The 19,168-nt window shown below is 40.9% G+C and overlaps 1 protein-coding gene across 2 annotated transcripts in view; it reads right to left on the reverse strand.

Annotated features, from left to right (window-relative positions):
* Window positions 1–19,168, reverse strand: part of ptar1 (protein prenyltransferase alpha subunit repeat containing 1) — a 42,163-nt gene that overhangs the window by 18,335 nt on the left and 4,660 nt on the right. For both annotated transcript variants that reach the window (XM_072258104.1, XM_072258102.1), the window contains exon 3: window positions 7,709–7,775. In XM_072258104.1, the coding sequence (XP_072114205.1) occupies window positions 7,709–7,775 (67 nt within the window). The remainder of the gene's footprint in view (window positions 1–7,708; window positions 7,776–19,168) is intronic.

Below are 19,168 nucleotides of genomic sequence, written 5' to 3' on the forward strand. Positions count from 1 at the left end.
CACAAGTTTGACTAACATTTGAAAGATACATGACATGCCAAAAACAAATCCTGGAGCAGTAGAAAAGCTATCCCAATTAGGTGCTCCTGTCCCACCTGGTCCATTTTTACACTTACAAGCAGACAACATTTCTCTGCCAAAGTGCCAAGGATACTCCAATCTACTGATAACAGAGGACAAGTTTTCAAGATGGCTGAAAGCTATTCCAGCAAGGAAAGCCATTGCCACACACACAGCAAAAACTCTGATCAAAGACTGACTATATTCCTAGATTGAGAAGGCCATGTCATATCGACTCTGACCAAAGACCACATTTCACTGGGAGCATTTGCCAGGAATTATGTCGACTGATAAACATTGAATGGTCTTTTTGTTGTCTATACCACCCAGCGTCATCAGGACAGGTTAAACGAATGAATGGAATTATTAAACAATGACTAGGTATCATGTGGAACGCGTACCATGGCCTATGGATCTTCCTCCGGTCTTGTGCAGTGTCAGAGCAACCCCAAACAATTAAACTGTCCATCTGAGGCGGTAACCAGGCGTCCTAGGTCACTGCTGGGACCTCTCGATCTCAGAGAGCAATACACACGTTATGGCAGACAGTTTAGTTAACTATCGTGTGAAGTTAACCCCAACTGTCCAGTCTGCTTCTCAACAGGTTTCTGCTGCCTGGCATGATCCAACAGGAGGACATACCCTGATCCCTCAGGTGGGAGGGCCACTGGCAGCTGGATAGGAAGGTCTTTATCAAGTACTATTATTGACAAACCAAGTAGAAGGTAAAGTAAGTGGATACATGCCCAGCCACTGCAAGCAAGCTAAAGTGGTATCCGACAAGGACAATAAGCAACATGGTTAATTTTTATTAGTACAAACTCACATTAGTATGCATACTAATCTGCCTAACCACAACATACTTATGAATACTTTGAAGTATTCAAACCTTTGCTATTTTATAACCCAAGTAGTTCTTCTGATTATTTTAAATGTAAAGTAGATACCAGAAATTTTTTCTGCCCCTGAATTTTCAGATGTAATGATTCTAAATGTGTGATTTAGAATCAAGGTGGGGGGGGGGAGAATTGTTGGATTGACTGTTTGATTTTAATCTTCATTTATTTTGCAGTTTATCAATTATCTGCTTGTATTTTATGTAAGCTTTATCTACATAACAGCTTAATATGCCTTTAGTGGCTATACAAAGTACAATTCTAAGACTTCTTGGTTCTTTCATTAAATGGCTAGTATTTTCTCATTGGTTGATTTTACAGCAATACTGAATAAGTATTTTATAATTGTTTTTGTTATATACGGAATTTTCTTATCTTTTGGATAAAAAAAAGTCGCTGTTTCATGCTAGGGACCATCTTTACATCCTTTCTTCAAGTAAGACAACCCATTGTCACATCTGTTCTTATCTCTTTGTTCTATCAACTCTTAATAAAATAATCATGAAGCAGTTGTTTATGCCTCATTCCTGATTTGTAAAAGAACCTTGGATTTGAACACCATGATCCAACACCTCTTAACCATGCAGGTTCCCTCTGGATGCTCTCGTATTCTCCCACATCAGAAAGAATGTGAGTAGATAGGTCAAATGGCCATCACAGTGACCCTTAGTCACAGGTGAAAAAAGGATTAATGGGAATGTGAGAATAAAATGGTTTATGGTAGGATTAGCATTGAAATAGGTGCTTGATTGTCAATGCAGGCCAATTGGTTGAAGGGCCTGCTTCTGTGCAATTTAACACCAATCCACTCAGTTCACGGACAATCAGCAATGAACAAAGAACCTTACTTTTCCAGCATTGTCCACATTCCTTGAGCAAGCCCTTTATAAAACAATTCTCACAGCAACATCCATACATCATGCCCAATAAGTTAGCCTCTGAGCTTGTCCAGAGAATTACTCCTTTATGCAAATACATAACTGATTAAACAGTTTTAAAATATCGAACTACTGTGTTGTACCATAGGTGCTAACTCATGGACCATGTGAACTTTCTGCCATTGAAATACAGCGTTTTTTTGGGGGTTTTTTTTCCCTTTTCTCTATTGATATATATATATAGAAAAAAAACCCCAAAAATACTAATATATATATTAGTATACTATTGTTACCTTAGTATGTTATGTTTAAATTACATTGTTTGTATCACTTTTTTTTCTGTATTAATATCTCCTGTAATTTTATTATATTCTAACAGTGTATTAGTTATGGCTTACCTTTTTGTATACTTATTCAATAAAAAGAAAGAAATACAGCGCAGCACTGCAGTCCAGCTGACCAAACAGTTACTTCACGGTGAGAGAGCAACCCCCATTCAATCCTGAACTTGGATTTATGGTTAGAGGGAGTCTCCAACTTCACTGTGACCGTGTGGGCTTTCGGTGGTTTCCCCCCACATCTGATAAACAGGTGGGTTGATAGGTGCGTTGAGCACAGTAAATTGTCCCTACTACGTAGGTGAGTCTAGGGCAGGGGTCTCCAACCTGAGGTCCATGGCCCCTCAGTTAATAGTAAGGGTCCATGGCATAAAAAAGGTTGGGAACTTCTGGTCTAGGGAGAAGCTGATGGGAATATAGGAGGAATAAAATGAAATGAGTGTAAGTAGAAACTCAATGGACAGAAGGGCTCACTGGGTTAAAGGGCCCTGTTTCCATGGTGTCTGACATAATTAAGCCACTCTGATTGAAGATGGCCCATTGGATTTCTTGTAAACTCATGCGCATCTATAGCAACAGCCAGGGCCCAAATGATTGCTAATTTCACTCTTCAAATTTAATCATCAGCTTTACAGAATGGACTGTAACTGGGTAAGTAGTTCAATGCTTTTCATTAGGAAGACTGTTTCATCCATTTCATTGATGCAAGAATAGCCTGTGGTGCCAATGAATAGAAAGGTAGATCTAAGCAGCTTGGTTATGCCTGTTCAAGCAGAGCTGTTATTTTAGGGTTATGACAGCCAATTTGAGCACAGCTCCCTCAGTGTGAAAATTTTTCTTCTTGCAAGTATGAGGTTAAAGAGATACAAACATTGGCCAAAAAACAAAAAGAGAATGTGATGTCACTCTTCAACAAAGCTCAATCACATTGTGGAATCTTTCACCCAAGTGAGCAGACAATACCTGGTATTAACATCTCATTCAAAACACCAATAAGAAACTGTTCATAGGGATCAAAAACATTGACAGTCCAGTTCAGAATGCCAACAGCAATCCAAGCTGGGGTGGGCACATCTGAGTGGTAAGTTTGGACAGGAACAATTTCCTTCAGTTTATTTGGATCAGATGGGCCCTAGCGAATGAACGAGAACGAACACACAGACACAGACACGCGCGCAAACACAGTTCTTCCAAATGGCATCGTGACAGAATACAGATTCTGCTACTGGTAGCTATTCTTGCTCATTTCTAATCTATAATTTAAAGAATTCATGAACTTTAATAAAGAAACTTTCTTGCATAATATTTAGTAAAACACAAGGGGCATGCAGGAAAATAGATTGAAACACAAAGCTACTGAACGCACACTAAACAGAGTCATACAGAGATACAGCGTGGGGCATGGAACCCTTTTAGCCCAAGTGAGTCCACTACAATCATCATCCTCTCATGTACATTAACCCTTAATCCCTCGCCCCCACCATTCTTGTCATCTCAAATTCATTGTCATTCCAACCATATAAATGTATATCACCAAACAAAACATCTTGGCTCCTCTGGGCCAAGATGCACAATACTACATATGACTCACACAGAAAGTAACATCACCACAAATAAACAAAGTGCATTTACATCACAAGTTAAAGTAAACAGCATAACACCACTGGTACTTCAAATGTGATGAGACCTGGGCGGTGGCAGTGAGTTCAGTAGTCTCACGGCCTGCGGAAAGAAGCTGATTCCCATCCTAACGGTTCTTTTCCTAATGCTAGGTACCTCATACCTGATGTTAAGGGGTCAAAAAGGTTGTTGGATAGATGGGAGGGATTATTAACAAAGCTAAGAACCCTGCATATTCAGTGCTCCTGGTAAGCATCTTGGACGGGTGGAAGAGAGACCCCGGTGATCCCCTCAGCAATTCTCAATCTTTTGTAGGATCTTGCAGTTTGATGGCTTGCAATTGCCATACCAGACAATAATGCAGCTGCTCAGAACACTCAAAAGTGCTCCTGTAAAGCAGGTTAGAGTGGTGGGTAGGACTGGGTGGGATGGGAGAGCTCGCTTGCCTCAATTTCCTCAAGAAGTAGAGGCACTGCTGTGCTTTCTTGACTAAAGAGATGGTGTAGGGCGAACAGGAGAGAGCAACCATTATGTGCACTCCCAGAAACTTGGTGCTCCTAGCTCTCACAGAATAACCATTTACGTGCAGTGAGGAGCGGTCAGCCTACACCTTTCGGAAGTCCACAATCTCTTTAGTCTTGCCCACAAAGACCCAAGTTGCTGTGCTCACACCATTGCCCCAGCTGCCCCATCTCTTCTCTGTACACTGTTTCATCATCACTGATGAGGTCAACAACTTGATTCTGTTGGAACTGGATCAGGCAGCAGAGTCATGTGTCACCTCCTCCAGATTCTACCACTCACCTATTCTCTAGAGGTAATTTATTAAGCAGCCAATTAACCTACCAATCTGCATGTTTCATGAACGTGGGAGGAAACCAGAGTATACTGAGGAAAACACCATCACAGGGAGAAAGTGCAAATTCTACACAGAAACCACACAAGGTCAGGACTGAACGTGGCTCTGTAGAGCTGTGAAACAGCTCAGTTCACTGACCAATTGTGCCATCCAAATTAAGTGGTCGGGCCCTTTAAGGATCCCGGGCTTTCCTCTGGGACTAGAAGGGATTTTTGCAATGCGTTGTAGCTTTGTATTTATCACAAGGTCAAGAAAGTAACCAGGTTTCTGGTGCTGTGGATTTTGGATTTAACCTCTAACTGCTGTTTAATAAATAAATCCCTTTGTCACATATCCCACTTTCCGAGTTCTGATCCTCTCCAGGCAAACAACCCTCATTAAACCCAGTAACTCTTCAAATCTCCCTTACTCATCCTAGACAATAGCTTCATCACTAGCAGACTCTCCTCTAGAATCTCGTATTTCTCAAGGCCATTCTGCCCCTTGAGTTGGTGGTACCACAGCCAAACAGATATGCTGCATTCTATTTTCTCACATGTTGATCATCAACTCCCCAAATCCCCCAACACTCAGGGTAATCCACAGTAACCAATTACTCTACTGATCTGATTGTTGTAATATTCTTCATTAATATTCTCCATCCAACCCTATCTTGTTCTAAAATTTAGTTTATGTTCCTGTTATACTATGCCAAAGAAACCACATAAATGCAAGTTGTTGTAGTGATCAACATCATTTCCCCCACCCCCACAGATCATTTTCACCATCTTCTCTCTAGTTAGTATATTGATCGGATCTTTCAAGTGCTCTTGCACTGCCAAAATGAAAGATAAAATCCTCAGTATATTGCCAGCAATCAATATCTTCCTATCATTCATTAACAGGGAGAAAAGCAACACACACAATCTTATTGCGAGTCAATGCATGAGACTGAAAGTCATTCTGTGCCTGAAGAAAGTACTCAGCTCCCAATTCTTTGTTCAAATAAGTATTACAACCAAGGATTTTGATCAATTTAACTGAGAATTTTTATTTGTGAATCGCATGCTCTTTCTCTCTCCCTGCACCACCCCCCCCCACAGTACAGCCCCAAAAAGCAGGGAAAATTGTAAAGCATGAAAAACAAAGCCAAAAATCTGAAATGTCAGCAGTTCAAAAGTATTCATCTCCCTTTGTTGAAGCACCTCTCCCAGCTATTATAGCCAGTAGTCTTTTTGGGTAAGTCTCTATTAGTTGCAGCAGTGGGCAGCAACCTGAGGTCTTGCCAGAGATGTTCCATCAGGTTAAGGTCAGCACTCTGACTGGGCCACTCAAGGACATCGATTTTCTTCATTTGAAGTCACTCCATGGTTGCTCTGGCAGTGTGCTTTGGGTCATTGTCCTGCTGAAAACAAATATCCTCTCCAGTAAAAATCCTGGCAGAGGCTAGCAGGTTTTCCTCCAGAATCTCTCTGTATTTAGCAGCATTCTTCTTCCTATCAATCCTGACCAGATTTTCAGTCCCTGCTGCTGAAAAGCACCCCCATAGCACGATGCTACCTCCACGATACTTTACAGTAGGGATGGCATTACCTGGCTTATGTACAATATTGCACCTGAGGAAAGTCAGCATTTTTATTACAAAGGGAATGAGTACTTCTTCAGCCTCACAATTTTGGCTTTTAATTTTTAGTAAACTGTTGATAAGAGTTTGGAATTTTTCTTTTGATTTGACAAGTTGCACAATGACTTGTAAATTAGCTCAAAAAATCCTACTTCAACCTATTGTAAATTTAGAAAATGAGACAGTAAAATGTAAAAATAGTTGTGGTGGCTGAATACTGGAGGCACTGTAGATGTGTGGCGGAAAGTGCGCTGACTGGCTGCATCACGGCCTGAAATGGGAACACCAATGCCTTTGAGCAGAAAATCCCACACAAGGTCGAGGAATCGGCACAGAACATTATGGGTAAAGCCCTCCCAACCATTGATCACATCTACATGAAACATTGCATAGAAAAGCAGCATCCAAAGATCCTCACCACACAGGCCATGTTCTTTTTTTCCACTACTGCCATCAGGTAGAAGGTACAGGAATCTCAGGACACGCATCACTAGATTCAAGAACAGTTACTACCCCTCAACCACCAGGCTCTTAAACAAAAGAAGATAACTACAATCATTTAAGGACTCTTACCTTGTTATTTCATGCTCTTTTTTGCTATTTATTTATTATCTGCATTTGCACAGTTTGTTCAGTGTTACTGTTCTATAGGTTTGCTGAGTATGCTCGGAAGATTAAAAAAATCTCAGGGTTGCACGTGGTGGACATCTATGTACTCTGATAATAAATTTTACTTTGAACTTTGTAGCAGCAAGCAGCACTTTTGTCTAAGTCAGAAGTGCGATTCTGAGCCACTCCGGAAATTCAAGCAGAATAACTAGATTGATACTCCAATGAAAGAATCCATTTTTAGAGATCCAATAATCCAGCATTGCCCAGGATTTTGTTTACTCCCAGGTTTTCTGGACTGTTTAATGTTACTGTTAGTACACAACAGCTTACTTAATTCAGTTTTAGATGTTTCATTATAGAGTACATTTCCGTGTGCACAGCAGGGTGAGGTAAAGGGAAAACAAACATCTTGCTTGCAGCCACATCATAAACACAGACTACACACAGCATATAAACTATACAAGATAATGAAGAGAGATTAAAATAAAAACTGTGGAAGAGGAATACCTTAGTGCAAAAAAAAGAGACAATCAAAGACAAGTCAGTGGTGGTCTGCAGAGGGAGGGTTAGGGTTGTGCATGTAGAAACAACAGGCAGTTCGTGTTATAATATACATTTCCTACATTACAATGTCTACACTTTAAACATGCTAATTTGGCTGCAAAGCTCTATGGGACCCAAAGATGATTTTTTAAAAAATGCTACATGACTGGAACATCCCCCTACATTCAACAGGTAATTGCAGCCATCTGCAATACGAGTAACAAGTAACTGACCCTTAAGCCCAAGGTGGGCGAGGTATTGAACCACTTGGATAATGATGTTTGCTCACTGTAACGTACCTGACATTCCAAGCTGTAGTGAAGTCTGGATTTAGCAGCAGTAGAGTACAAGTGAGATCAGTCAGTGCTGAAGGGGAGAGGAGGAACCAAATATTTTAAATTGTCTAGATTAACACCAAATTACATCATTTAAAAGCTACAGAGGAGAAATTCATCCTTGGTTGCATGTGTGAGAGTTGGCTGCCACACCAGCATCTGCAGAATCTAGTGTCTGTTCTTATTCAAACTGATTAGGCTCGGTGGCTTTGAGGAGGTTCTTTCACAGTGGATGTCTGATCTTCTACCTCAAGTCTACTAGGAATGTGGGAAAGATTTCCCTGGTTTCTGATAATCTAGTTCAGATTTAAATGTTTTCACTGACTCAACAGCCACTGGTAGCTTGCTGTGAGAAGTCCAAAGATTCAAAACCCTTGGAGAAGAAGTTATTCCTCGCTTTGGTAGTACATAGCAGATCCCTTTCCTGGTACTTAGTTCGGACCCATTGCCCGGGGATAACAACCTCTGTTGCCAGTCTTCTGTCCCTTTCAGAATTGTGTGTATTCTTTCAAATTGCAGAGAAATTGCATTGTTCCTCAAAAGACAATCCTGTTATCTCTCTTTAGTCCACAGAATGGCTCTACTAAAACTAATGAAGCCAAACATGCAGGAAACAAGTACAGCTGCTCAATAATGTTCTCACACATTTGGTGCCACTGACAAATTTCTACCCTGATCATCTTTCCAGAAATCAAATGCTTTTACAAAATCCACAGGAATTGCATAGTAAACCGGAACAATATTAATTCACAAAAATTCTCGTTTAAAAATCCTTACCGATTCTCTACAATTATGTTAAGACCAGGAAGTGTTAAGTCACATGACAAAAACAGGATTCAGAGTTACTTACAACACAATAAATTTACGTTTACATATATGTAGAATCATTGAGTTATACAGCACAGAAACAGGTTCTTCATCCCAACTCATCCATACTAACCAAGGCACCAACCCGAGCTAGCTCCATTTCCCTTTAAACCTTTTCTGACCATTACTAATTTTTTAATGCCGCAATTACACCTCCCTCTACCATTTTGAATAAACTGACAGGTTATTCAAAAAAAAACACCACCCTGCGTGAACAACCAGTCCCTCAGGTCCCCTTTAAATCCTTCCCTCTCACCTTAAACCCATGAATTCTTATTATAGGCTCCCGTGCCCCAGGAAAAAGACTAACCATTACTTTATCTAAGCTTCTCATAATCTTATATAGACTAGAAGATCACCCCCTAGACACTAATGCTCCAGGCAACACAGCCCCGGACTCTTCTCATAATACTCAAGTTCTCTAGTCTCCACATCTTTATGATACATTTCTAAACCCCTTCCAGCTTAATGACATTCTTCCTAGAGCTGGTTGGCAGGAACTGCACACAAGTGTGGTCTAAAATCTTGTACAGCTGTAACATGACATCCTAAACACCCTCTACACCAATATGTTTATCACTTCAATGGAACGACATACTTCCACTCCAAGGTCTCTTTCTGAACCTGGCCATTTGCAGCACAAGTCTTGCCCTGCTTTAACTACAGATGAACTAGTGAAGGTAGGGTGATCTGTATACCATGTCTTGACATTGTGCTACAATTCTCAATATAGCTCAGCATTCAAAACAAAGCACCAGTCAACAGAACAAATTGGACATTGAACTACATCACTAAAATGACACCAGCTCACTTCTGGCTGAACTGTCCAGCCCCCAAATTCTGCCAATCTTAGGGAGTCCAAGCCCTGTCCAACTGACTTATGTAGCATCCTGGTTAGGCAATGGTCAAGTTTTAAAATACTCTCCCTTGAGCTGAAATCCATCCAGGATCTTACATTTTAACTCTCCAACTTACTCCAGCCTCCAATAACGAAATCTTTGGATACTTCCCATTCTGGGTCTTTCAGAGATTCCCTTCATCCAACTTGGACAAACATTCTTTTGGAGATCTAAACTCTGGGATCTTCTCTTCACTTCCATCTCCAACCTTTGTTCAAGCTCTTTACTTTTACTTCGGACCAGGACTTGGTTCATCCTGCCCAAATAACCTTGAGGTGAAATGGCTCAGAAGAACGTATATGGGATACATTACCGGGTTAGAATAGACTGTATAATTATCAGGGGAACAAGAGGGGGAAGTTGAAACAAGCTTTAAATCCTTTCGATCATAGAAGAGTACAGCACAGGAACAGGTCCTATGACCTATCACGTTTGCTCCAAACATGACACCTTAACTAAATTTAACTAATCCCATCTGGCTGCACTATTCTGTACATTATTTTCTACCGGCTCATGTGTCCGTCAAAATATCTTGACTATTGCTATTCTGTCTGCTTCTACTACCTCACTGGCAGCATGCTTGAGGCCACTGTAAAAATATCTCCTTTATATCTGCCCCCCCCCCCCCACACCTTAAATCCAAGCCCTTCAGTATTTGACATTTCCAACCTGGGAAAGAGACTTGGACTATTTGCCTTCCTGTGCCTCTCAATTTTATATACAATGTTTGTACTTCAAGTTGTCCTTCAGCTTCCAGTGATCCACGGAAAACAATCCAATCTCTTTATATCCAATACACCTCAATTCAGACAACATCCTAAAACAGAAACCTTTTCTGCACCCTCTCCAAAGCCGCCACATGCTTTTTTTTGTGCAATGAAGAGACGAGAACTGAACACAATACTCTGAAACACAGCAGGAAGCTGTAACACAAATTCCTCACTTTTATACTTAATGCCTGACAGATGAAGGCAAGCATGCTACAGGCCTTCTTTCATGGACTTACACCCCAAAATTCCTGCCTGTCAATGCTCCCAAGAGTCTTGTCACTTTACTGTAAACTCCCCTCTTACACATGACCTTCCAAAATGCAACATTTCACACTTGTCTAGATTAGACTCCATCTGCTGTACCTCTGCCCAATTTCCAATTAAAATGGAAGAAAACCCAAAGAGATGCTTTTGCCACATCATATGCTCAGACCTCAGTTATTTCCCCATTTAGACATCAAAAGGGACAATAATCCCCAAAGGGAGGAGGAAATAAAATCACAAATTGAAGCCATCTATAAGATAAAGGGAACTAGGATTGTGTGCCTTTAAGTTTCAAACACATTATGTTAAGAAGGAGACTAACTCAGGAGCACTACCTCAATATTAAATTGCATGCATTGAAAGTAACCAAAAACAGAGCATACCGTGAGATAATAGACGTCTAGAGAGAAAAAAAAGTGCTGAAACTGAGGAACAAATGTTATTATTTACTTTAAATAGGACACAGGAACCACATTTATTGCCCAACCTTAAATTAGACCAAAATGTGAGGCTTGCTGGAGCGTTTCAGAGAACCGCTATGAGTCGACAACAATACTGTGGAGTGGGAATTATAGTACATACAGACACAAATGGAGTAAGGAATCTGGATTCTATCTTCTAAAAGACCACATGATGTTCCAATTGTCACCATTATTAGGGCTAGCTTTTTTTCTTTTGCCTGGTCAGGTTGTTATTTTGGTAATCATGAAGCTTGCATTTACCTTCATGTAATGAGGTTTCATAATACACAAATGAAATAAAATACAACTTGAATATTATTAGTGTTAATATTATAGCATTTTCTAACAACAAAACTGAAAAATCAATACTGTATGTGGACAAAAAGTACACTGAACATAGTAGGTATGTACCCATGCACAGTGTATAAATTTACTTGATATTAAGATTGAAGTGTTTCACAACACACTATATTGCTTTCTTTTGATTCTGGTTTTAAAGTGTATAGATTATTTTTATCTCCAACTATGGAGCAGCCAATGTATAGATGACCATGGAAAATTCAGTGATTTGAGATTAAATCCAGTAACTTTTAGGGGCTTTCAAAAGTTTATCAGGTAGGATAATCGGTAACCAAGGAATGCAGACTTTTCCTCCCTAAGGGAATTACCAGTAGCCCCCGTTATATGTGGCAGTAACTTTTGAATTAATACTCTTGCACTGTTGCTTAATATTAGTGAATCCAAATTTCTGAGTAGCATGATTGGAACTCCTTTAGTTCAAGGTAGCGATAGAGTTTTAAAAATTCAGTGGAAAACATACAGCTTTGCCAATGCCTGTTAATAGAATTATATTGTACAGGCTGATTGGGAAGCTTCCCAAGGTCATTAATCATCATCACGTGGTCATTTTTTGGTGCTAAAACAGGTCTTGTACTCAATCATTGGTAATTCAAATAATATTGAGTGACATCTGGGGGGGGGAAGCTTTTATCAGAATATGAAATGATGTAACAATTCAGCCCAAGTTTTTCAATTTAATCATTCCTGTTGAGCTTTCATGTTTAATTGTTCCATTTCAGAATCTGAGTATATTGGAAACAGATGGATTGCCTGGATTATGTGCTTACATATTGGTTTTCAAGTATAATCATCCAACATCTTCCCAGACACACGATGGCTCTCATCTGCACTAGTAACTCAAGGAGTTACTGGTAGTCTTTGACAAAAATCTCCAGCTTGCTTTAACGTCTTACAACGTTTGATATCTTTGTGAGCCAGCCATTCTACATTCTTCCTAGGTAATGTTTATGGTATTTTAATCTTTTTCCTTTACATTTCTACAACAAAAGTTATATGTTGAAGTCTCCACAATTGCCAAATTTAAAGGCTGTTTAAAAACTAAATGTACAGTATTCCCTTATCAAGTACTGAAGCAATGTCTGATGGTATCACAGCCAGAGCAATCATATTCTAGGCCAAAGTAGATTAATAAGCATCCAAAAATAAAATGATTCCTTGGTCATTGTAGACAGCCTCTGCAAATGTATCCAAGGTGTTTCCTTGATATCTTGGTTCTTTCTCTGTAATGTATTTGTCTAGCTAGTTTAAACCATATTAGAAAATATACACAAAGTTTCAGTTTCTCTTTATGGTTCCAGTGGACCAAAAGTACTTAGGTCAGATCCACACAAATAAATATAGATCTGAAAAAAATCAATTAGAGATTGTTTAATATCATTTCCAGTACACAAGTGCAAATGACACAAAATTGTTTCTCCAGATCTGATGCAGCACAGAAATAAAGATAAAAACACAATAATAATTTAATAACATCAATAAATGTAGGTACATAAGAATATAAATAAAAAATGTTGATCAGCCTTACTGCTTGGGGAAAGTAACTGTTTGAGAGTCTTGTGCAGTAGAGAGCTTCCTAACATCTCAGAGTGACACGAGTAGGGATTTGGATAGTGCAGCTTTCTTCAGCCTCCTCACAAAGTCGAGGCTGAGCTTTCCCAATTGTGTAGACTGTGTTCTAGGACCATGAGAGGTTGTGTGAGATGTGCACTTCCAGGAATTTGAACCTGCTCACTGTTTCCACTCTGTACCACTGATGTAAAGAGGGATGTGGGTGGTGCAGGTTCTCCTGAAGTCAACAACCAACTGCTTTGTCTTGTTGACCTTGAGGAAGATGTTATTTGCCTGGCAAAGGATAAAATTAAAATCCGTTGGGGTTACAGAGGGCTTCCTAGGGAAATTTAGGGAAAAAAAAGCAAATCCTTATGTTAAATATAATTTACATGCAAAATTCAGATTCTGCATGACCTACACAGGACACACTCTACAAAATCCTTTTTCAAAAAAGGTAATGGAAGACATAATGTTGAATCTATACAAATTTACCTGTTTTCAAAGCAACCTATGCAAAAGAGTATCACAGCAATGTAACCCAAAAATATATCTGAAAATCTCAGCAACATACACAAAATGCTGGATGAACTCAGCAGGCCAAGCAGCATCTATGGAAAGCAAAGAGTACAGTCGACATTTTGGGCCAAGTCCCTTCGACAGGACAAGAGAAAAAACGCTGAGGAGTAGATTTTAAAGGTGGAGGGAGGGGAGAAAGAAACAAAGGTGACAGGTGAAACCTGAGGGGGGAGGAAATGAAGTAAAGCTCTGGGAAGTTAACTGGTGAAAGAGACAGAAGGCCATAGAAGAAAAAAGGAGGGAGGAGCACCAGAGGGAGGCGGTGGGTGGGCAGGCAAAGAGATAAGATGAGAGAGGGAAAAGGGGATGGGAAATGCTGAAGAAGTGGGGGTGTGGGGGGCACTACCAGAAGTCTGAGAAATCAATGTTCATGCCATCAGGTTGGAAGCTACCCAAACAGAATACAAGGTGTTGTTCCTCTTACCTATCAGGGATAGGGTTCCTCTTGCCCTCATCTACCACCCCAACAGCCTCCGCATTCAGCACATAATTCTCCAAAACTTCTGTCATCTTCAATGGATCCCACCACCAAGCACACCCCCCCCCCCCCCCCCACTTTCTGCTTTCTGCAGGGATCGTTCCCTATGCGACTCCCTTGTCCATTCGTCCCTCCTGGCACTCAGCCTTGCAAGTGAAACAAGTGCTACACCTGCTTCTACACCTTCTCTCTAACATACTACCATACAGGGCCCTAAACAGTACCTACACTCCATCCACCAGAACAAGCGGTATCTCCCAGTGGACACCCATTTTAATTCCACTTCCAATAAGTCTATCTATTGCCTCCTCCACTGTTGTGATGAGGCCACACTTAGGTTGGAGGAACAACACCTTATATTCCATTTGGGATTAAATTCCAGCTCTTTACTTCATTCACCCTCCTCCCCTTCAGGTTTCACCCATCAACCCCCACCCCACCTCTCTCGACTCCCCCCACCCCACCCCTCTCCCCACCTTCTAAATCTACTCAGCCATTTTCCTCCAGTCCCACTGAAGGGTTTCGGCCTGAAACGTCTACTGTACTCTTCCACAGATGCTGCCTGGCCTGCTGAGTTCCTCCAACATTTTGTGTGTTGCTTGGATTTCCATTATCTGCAGATTTTCTCTCGTTTATGATCTGAAAATCTCAGTCTTCAACGGAAAAAATTAAAATCAGGCTGCCTTTGGACAGTGGAGGGTCTTCTACAGGGGTTCCAGAAAAACTAAAGGTTGTGTCCGTCCTAAGGCTAGGTTGTGTCACTACTGAGCTATGCACTGCACACACGACCATTCCACTATCAGTAGAGTACTTTAATGACCAAATATGTATTCTTGACTATTACGGTGCAATTCACACTTATTTCTACATGTCAAAAGTACCACTAACCAATGTCATTTTGTTTTACTTCATTATTTATCTGGCAAAGACAGCATCTGCTGCCCTTGAAGATGGTGTTAAGAAGCTTTCTTGAACTACTGCAATCTGATTGAATACGGCGATAATGGTACAACTAGATTGCTTAATCAGCCACAATCAGAGGGCAATTAAACTTAACCGCATGGGGTTGGGGTAGTCTGTAGTCACACACAGACCAGGTTTCCATCCCTGAAGGACATCAGTGAAAATTAGTACATTTTAAATGACAATCTAGTCATCATTAATGAGGTCCATTCTTTTTAAAAAATCTATCACAACATGGAATTTAAATCCCACTGAAACCATGATAGGATTTGAACTCTATTCATAGATTATAAACCCACAAATCAGGTCTGGTAATTTGATTGCAACACCACCACTGTCCATTGGGACAATGTGCAAAGGTCAGGAAAGAATCTAAACTCTAACAATTGGAGGTGCAAATTTCTTCCAAATTGTTTGGTCGTAAAGATTTGAATCTGGATAAAACTGCGAAAGGTCAATATTACAGTGGAGATTTAATATTACTGGCACTCGCCATCACTCCACAGAGAATGGCTTTGCCAACTTATTCAGTTTTTGGTATGGTATTTCTAATGATATCATACAAAAAACTCAATGGAGATGCTATATGCATCCAGATCATTCTTTGGGTAAAGTGTATCAGCTATTATAGTGAAGTAAATAGTAAACGCAGGACAAAGTGCTGTGCTGGCAGAGAGCAGGAACCCTAAGGCTTTACCTTGGATAATTAATGGTTTCAGCATACATCAACGTTTGGGAGGAAGAGGAAATTACCCAGTGTGGTGATGGGGAAGTTAAGTGAAAACCACTTTCCGCTCATTTGCCAGTTGCCCAGACTAGAGGAGGATCTATCTGGAAAGAACATTAGTGCAGATGGACTTTTAAAAGGTGGTTTTGTGGTCATGCTACCGAGATTCTAGTCTTTTAAAAAAAAATTATAGACATATTTAATTGAGCACTAGAGCACAAAAGTACAATATGCATCATCAAAAGGGAAGGATATTCACTTAACAGTGCTTTTCACAAAACTAGAAATGACACTCAGGCAACATTGAAAATGTTGTAACTAATCAGCACATCTGTTTTTTTATATAGTGAGCTTTTTATTTCTAAAGTTATCTCTAGGATTAATCTTTCAAAAACTGGAAGAAAGCTCAGACATTAAAAAACATTGTTGTTGGTTCTTGTACATTCATCCAAGAAAAGGGACAAATTCCTGCAGAATAAGTATAGGGAGTTTGGTAAGAAGTTAACAAGTATGATCAAGGGTAGTAATCACTGGATTACTCCCAGTGGCAGAAATAGAGAGAAAGGCCAGATAAAGTTGAGGCAAAGGAGATGGCGCACGGGGCAGGAATCAGGTTCTGTCACCATTGGGATCCTTTCTGGGGTTGATGCCACCTATCTGAGCGGGACGGGCTGAACTTACACCAGAGACGGACTAATATCCTTGCAGGAAAACCTGGTAATGCTGCACAGGATTTCAACTAGATTGGCAGGGTGTGGTGGGGGGGGGGGTGGTAATCTGGGCAGGAGCAAGTCATGGGATAAAGTAGTAACTAGCAAGAACAAGTTTAGCCATCAGGATAGACAGCGGCACAGTAAAGGGAGAGGAAGAAAGACCTGTCAAAATTGCATTTATTTTAATGTTCAGGGTTTAATAGGCAAGGCCAAGCTCAAAGCTTGGGTCGGCTCTGAGGACTTGAATGTGACAGCCATAACAGAAACATACCTGAGAGACGGGCAGGTCCGGCAGCCCAGCATTCCAGGATACAGATGCCACAGGTGTGGCGGAGGTGCCGGGAAGCATTGAAGGACTTGCCTTCTTGATCATAGAGGATATTTCAGTACTTTGAGATGACAATCTTGGGCAGAGCACACAGTGTGGGTAAAAATGAGAAACAAGGGAAGGAAACTCAAGTGGGTTATGAAAACTCAAAGGTGCTCTATAGCAACATTAAAATTAAAGAACAGCTAGGGAGAGGATAACTCCATTTAGAGAGTTGCCTATGCCTCAAGCTGAAGGAGATGGGTGGGATTTTTAAACGAATATTTCATCTTGGTGTTACGGAGGTGAAAATTACAACTGCTCAAGAGATCATGGAAACAAGCAGTAATGTTTGGAAGACAGTCACATTACCAGGAGGAGGGCTTTACAGCCTTACGGGCATTAAGACGGATAAATTCCCAGGGCCTGACCAACAGCATCCTAGGAGTTTGTGGAAGGTGAGAGAAGAAATTGCAGTGGCCCTTGTGGAGATATTTGCTCCATCATTATCCACTGAAGTTCCCAAAGACTGGAAAGTGGCTCATGTTGTTTCATTATTTAAAAAGGACAGTAAATACAAACCAGGAACTACAGGGCGGTCAGCCTGATATTAGTAGTGAGGAAGTCCTGAGGAACAGGGTTTGCCAGCAATTAGATACACAGAGTCCGATTAGGGGTCAGCGTGGTCTTACGTTTGATAACCCTTTTAAAGCGGTTTGAAGAGCTAGCCAAAATAGTAGACGAGGGTAGGGTGTTGGACGTTGACTAGTTAGAAGGCCTTTGACAAAGTCCTGCATGAACTTGATGTCAAAGGTAGACAGTGTGGTGAAAAACTACTTAGCACATTGCCTCATTAGTCACTGCATTGAGTCCAGGATCGTAGTTGCAATTGTATCAGTCGTTTGTGAGAACATACTGAGTACTGTGGACAGTTTTGATCACTGTCATAGGAAAGACGTAGTTAAACTGGAAAGAGTGTAGAAACACAATTGAGGTTTTTGCCAGGACTAGAGGGACTGAGTTAGAGAGGCTAGCCAGGCAGGTTTTCGGAGGGTACGAGGATGAGGCGGCTTTATAGAAATGTTTAAAATTATAAGAGGCATAAAGTGATAGGATAGTCTTTGGGGTAACTGCAACGTCTGTGTCTTTGCTATTGCTTAGCTCACGCTCCTGCTCGGTAACGGGCATGCTTTTTTTTGCTGGGGGCGGGGGTATCATTGTCTTGCTGCCGCTTACACGTGGGAGGGGGGAGCTGGAGGGGACTTTGGAGCTCTCATGTTTAACTTTCATTCATTCTTTGGGGCACTTCTCCGTTTTCGTGGGTGTTTTGTGAAGAAAAAGAATTTCAGGATGTATATTGTATACATTTCTCTGACGTTAAATTGAACCTTTGAATAGGAACAGTCCCTTCCCCAGGGTAGGGAAGTACAAGGAAGATTTCAGGTGAGCAGGGAAATATTTCAAAGGGACATGGGAGAAATGTTTTTCATGCAGAGGATAGGAGGAAATGGAATGAGCTGCCAGAAGAAGTGGTTGAGGCAGGTACAAGAAATGATACACTTGTACTGGCTAACTGGAAAATTGCAAATGCTTCTCCGCTATTTAAGAAAGGTGGGAGGCAGCAGAAAGGAAATTATAGATCTGTTAACCTGACATCAGTGGTTGGGAAGTTGTTGGAATCAATTGTTAGGGATGAGATTACGGAGTACCTGGAGGCACGTGACAAGATAGGCCAACGCCAGCATGGTTTCTGAAAGGAAAATCCTACCTGACAAACTTACCGCAATTTTTTGAGGAAATTACAAGCAGGGTAGACAAAGGAGATGCAGTAGACATGGTGTACTTGGATTTTCAGAAGACTTTTGACAAGGTGCCGTACATGAGACTGCTTAGCAAGATAAGAGCCCAAGGAATTACAGGGGAGTTACTGGCATGGGTGGAGTATTGGCTGGTCGGCAGAAAACAGAGTGGGAATAAAGGGATCCTATTCTGGTTGGTGCCGGTTACCAGTGGAATTCCACTGGGGTTGGTATTGGGACCGCCGCTTTTTATGATGCATGACAATGATTTGGACCATGGGATTAATGGATTTGTGGCTAAATTTGCTGATGATACAAAGATAGGTGGAGGAGTGGGTAGTGTTGAGGAAATAGACGGCCTGCAGAGAGACTTAGATAGTTTAGGGGACTAGGCAAAGGTGGCAAATGAAATACAATGTTGGAAAGTATATGGTCATTCACTTTAGTGGAAAAAAAAATGGGCAAACTATTATTTAGATGGGGAGAGAACTTAAAATGCAGAGATGTAGAGGGATTTGGGAGTCCTTGTGCAAGATACTCTAAAGGTTAACCTCCAGGTTGAGTCAGTGGTGAAGAAGGCGAATGCAATGTTGGCATTCATTTCTAGAGGTATAGAATATAGGAGCAGGGATGTGATGTTGAGGCTCTATAAGGCGCTCATGAGACCACACTTGGAGTATTGTGTGCAG

Source organism: Mobula birostris, chromosome 5 (assembly GCF_030028105.1).
Source record: "Mobula birostris isolate sMobBir1 chromosome 5, sMobBir1.hap1, whole genome shotgun sequence".
NCBI lineage: Eukaryota > Metazoa > Chordata > Chondrichthyes > Myliobatiformes > Myliobatidae > Mobula > Mobula birostris.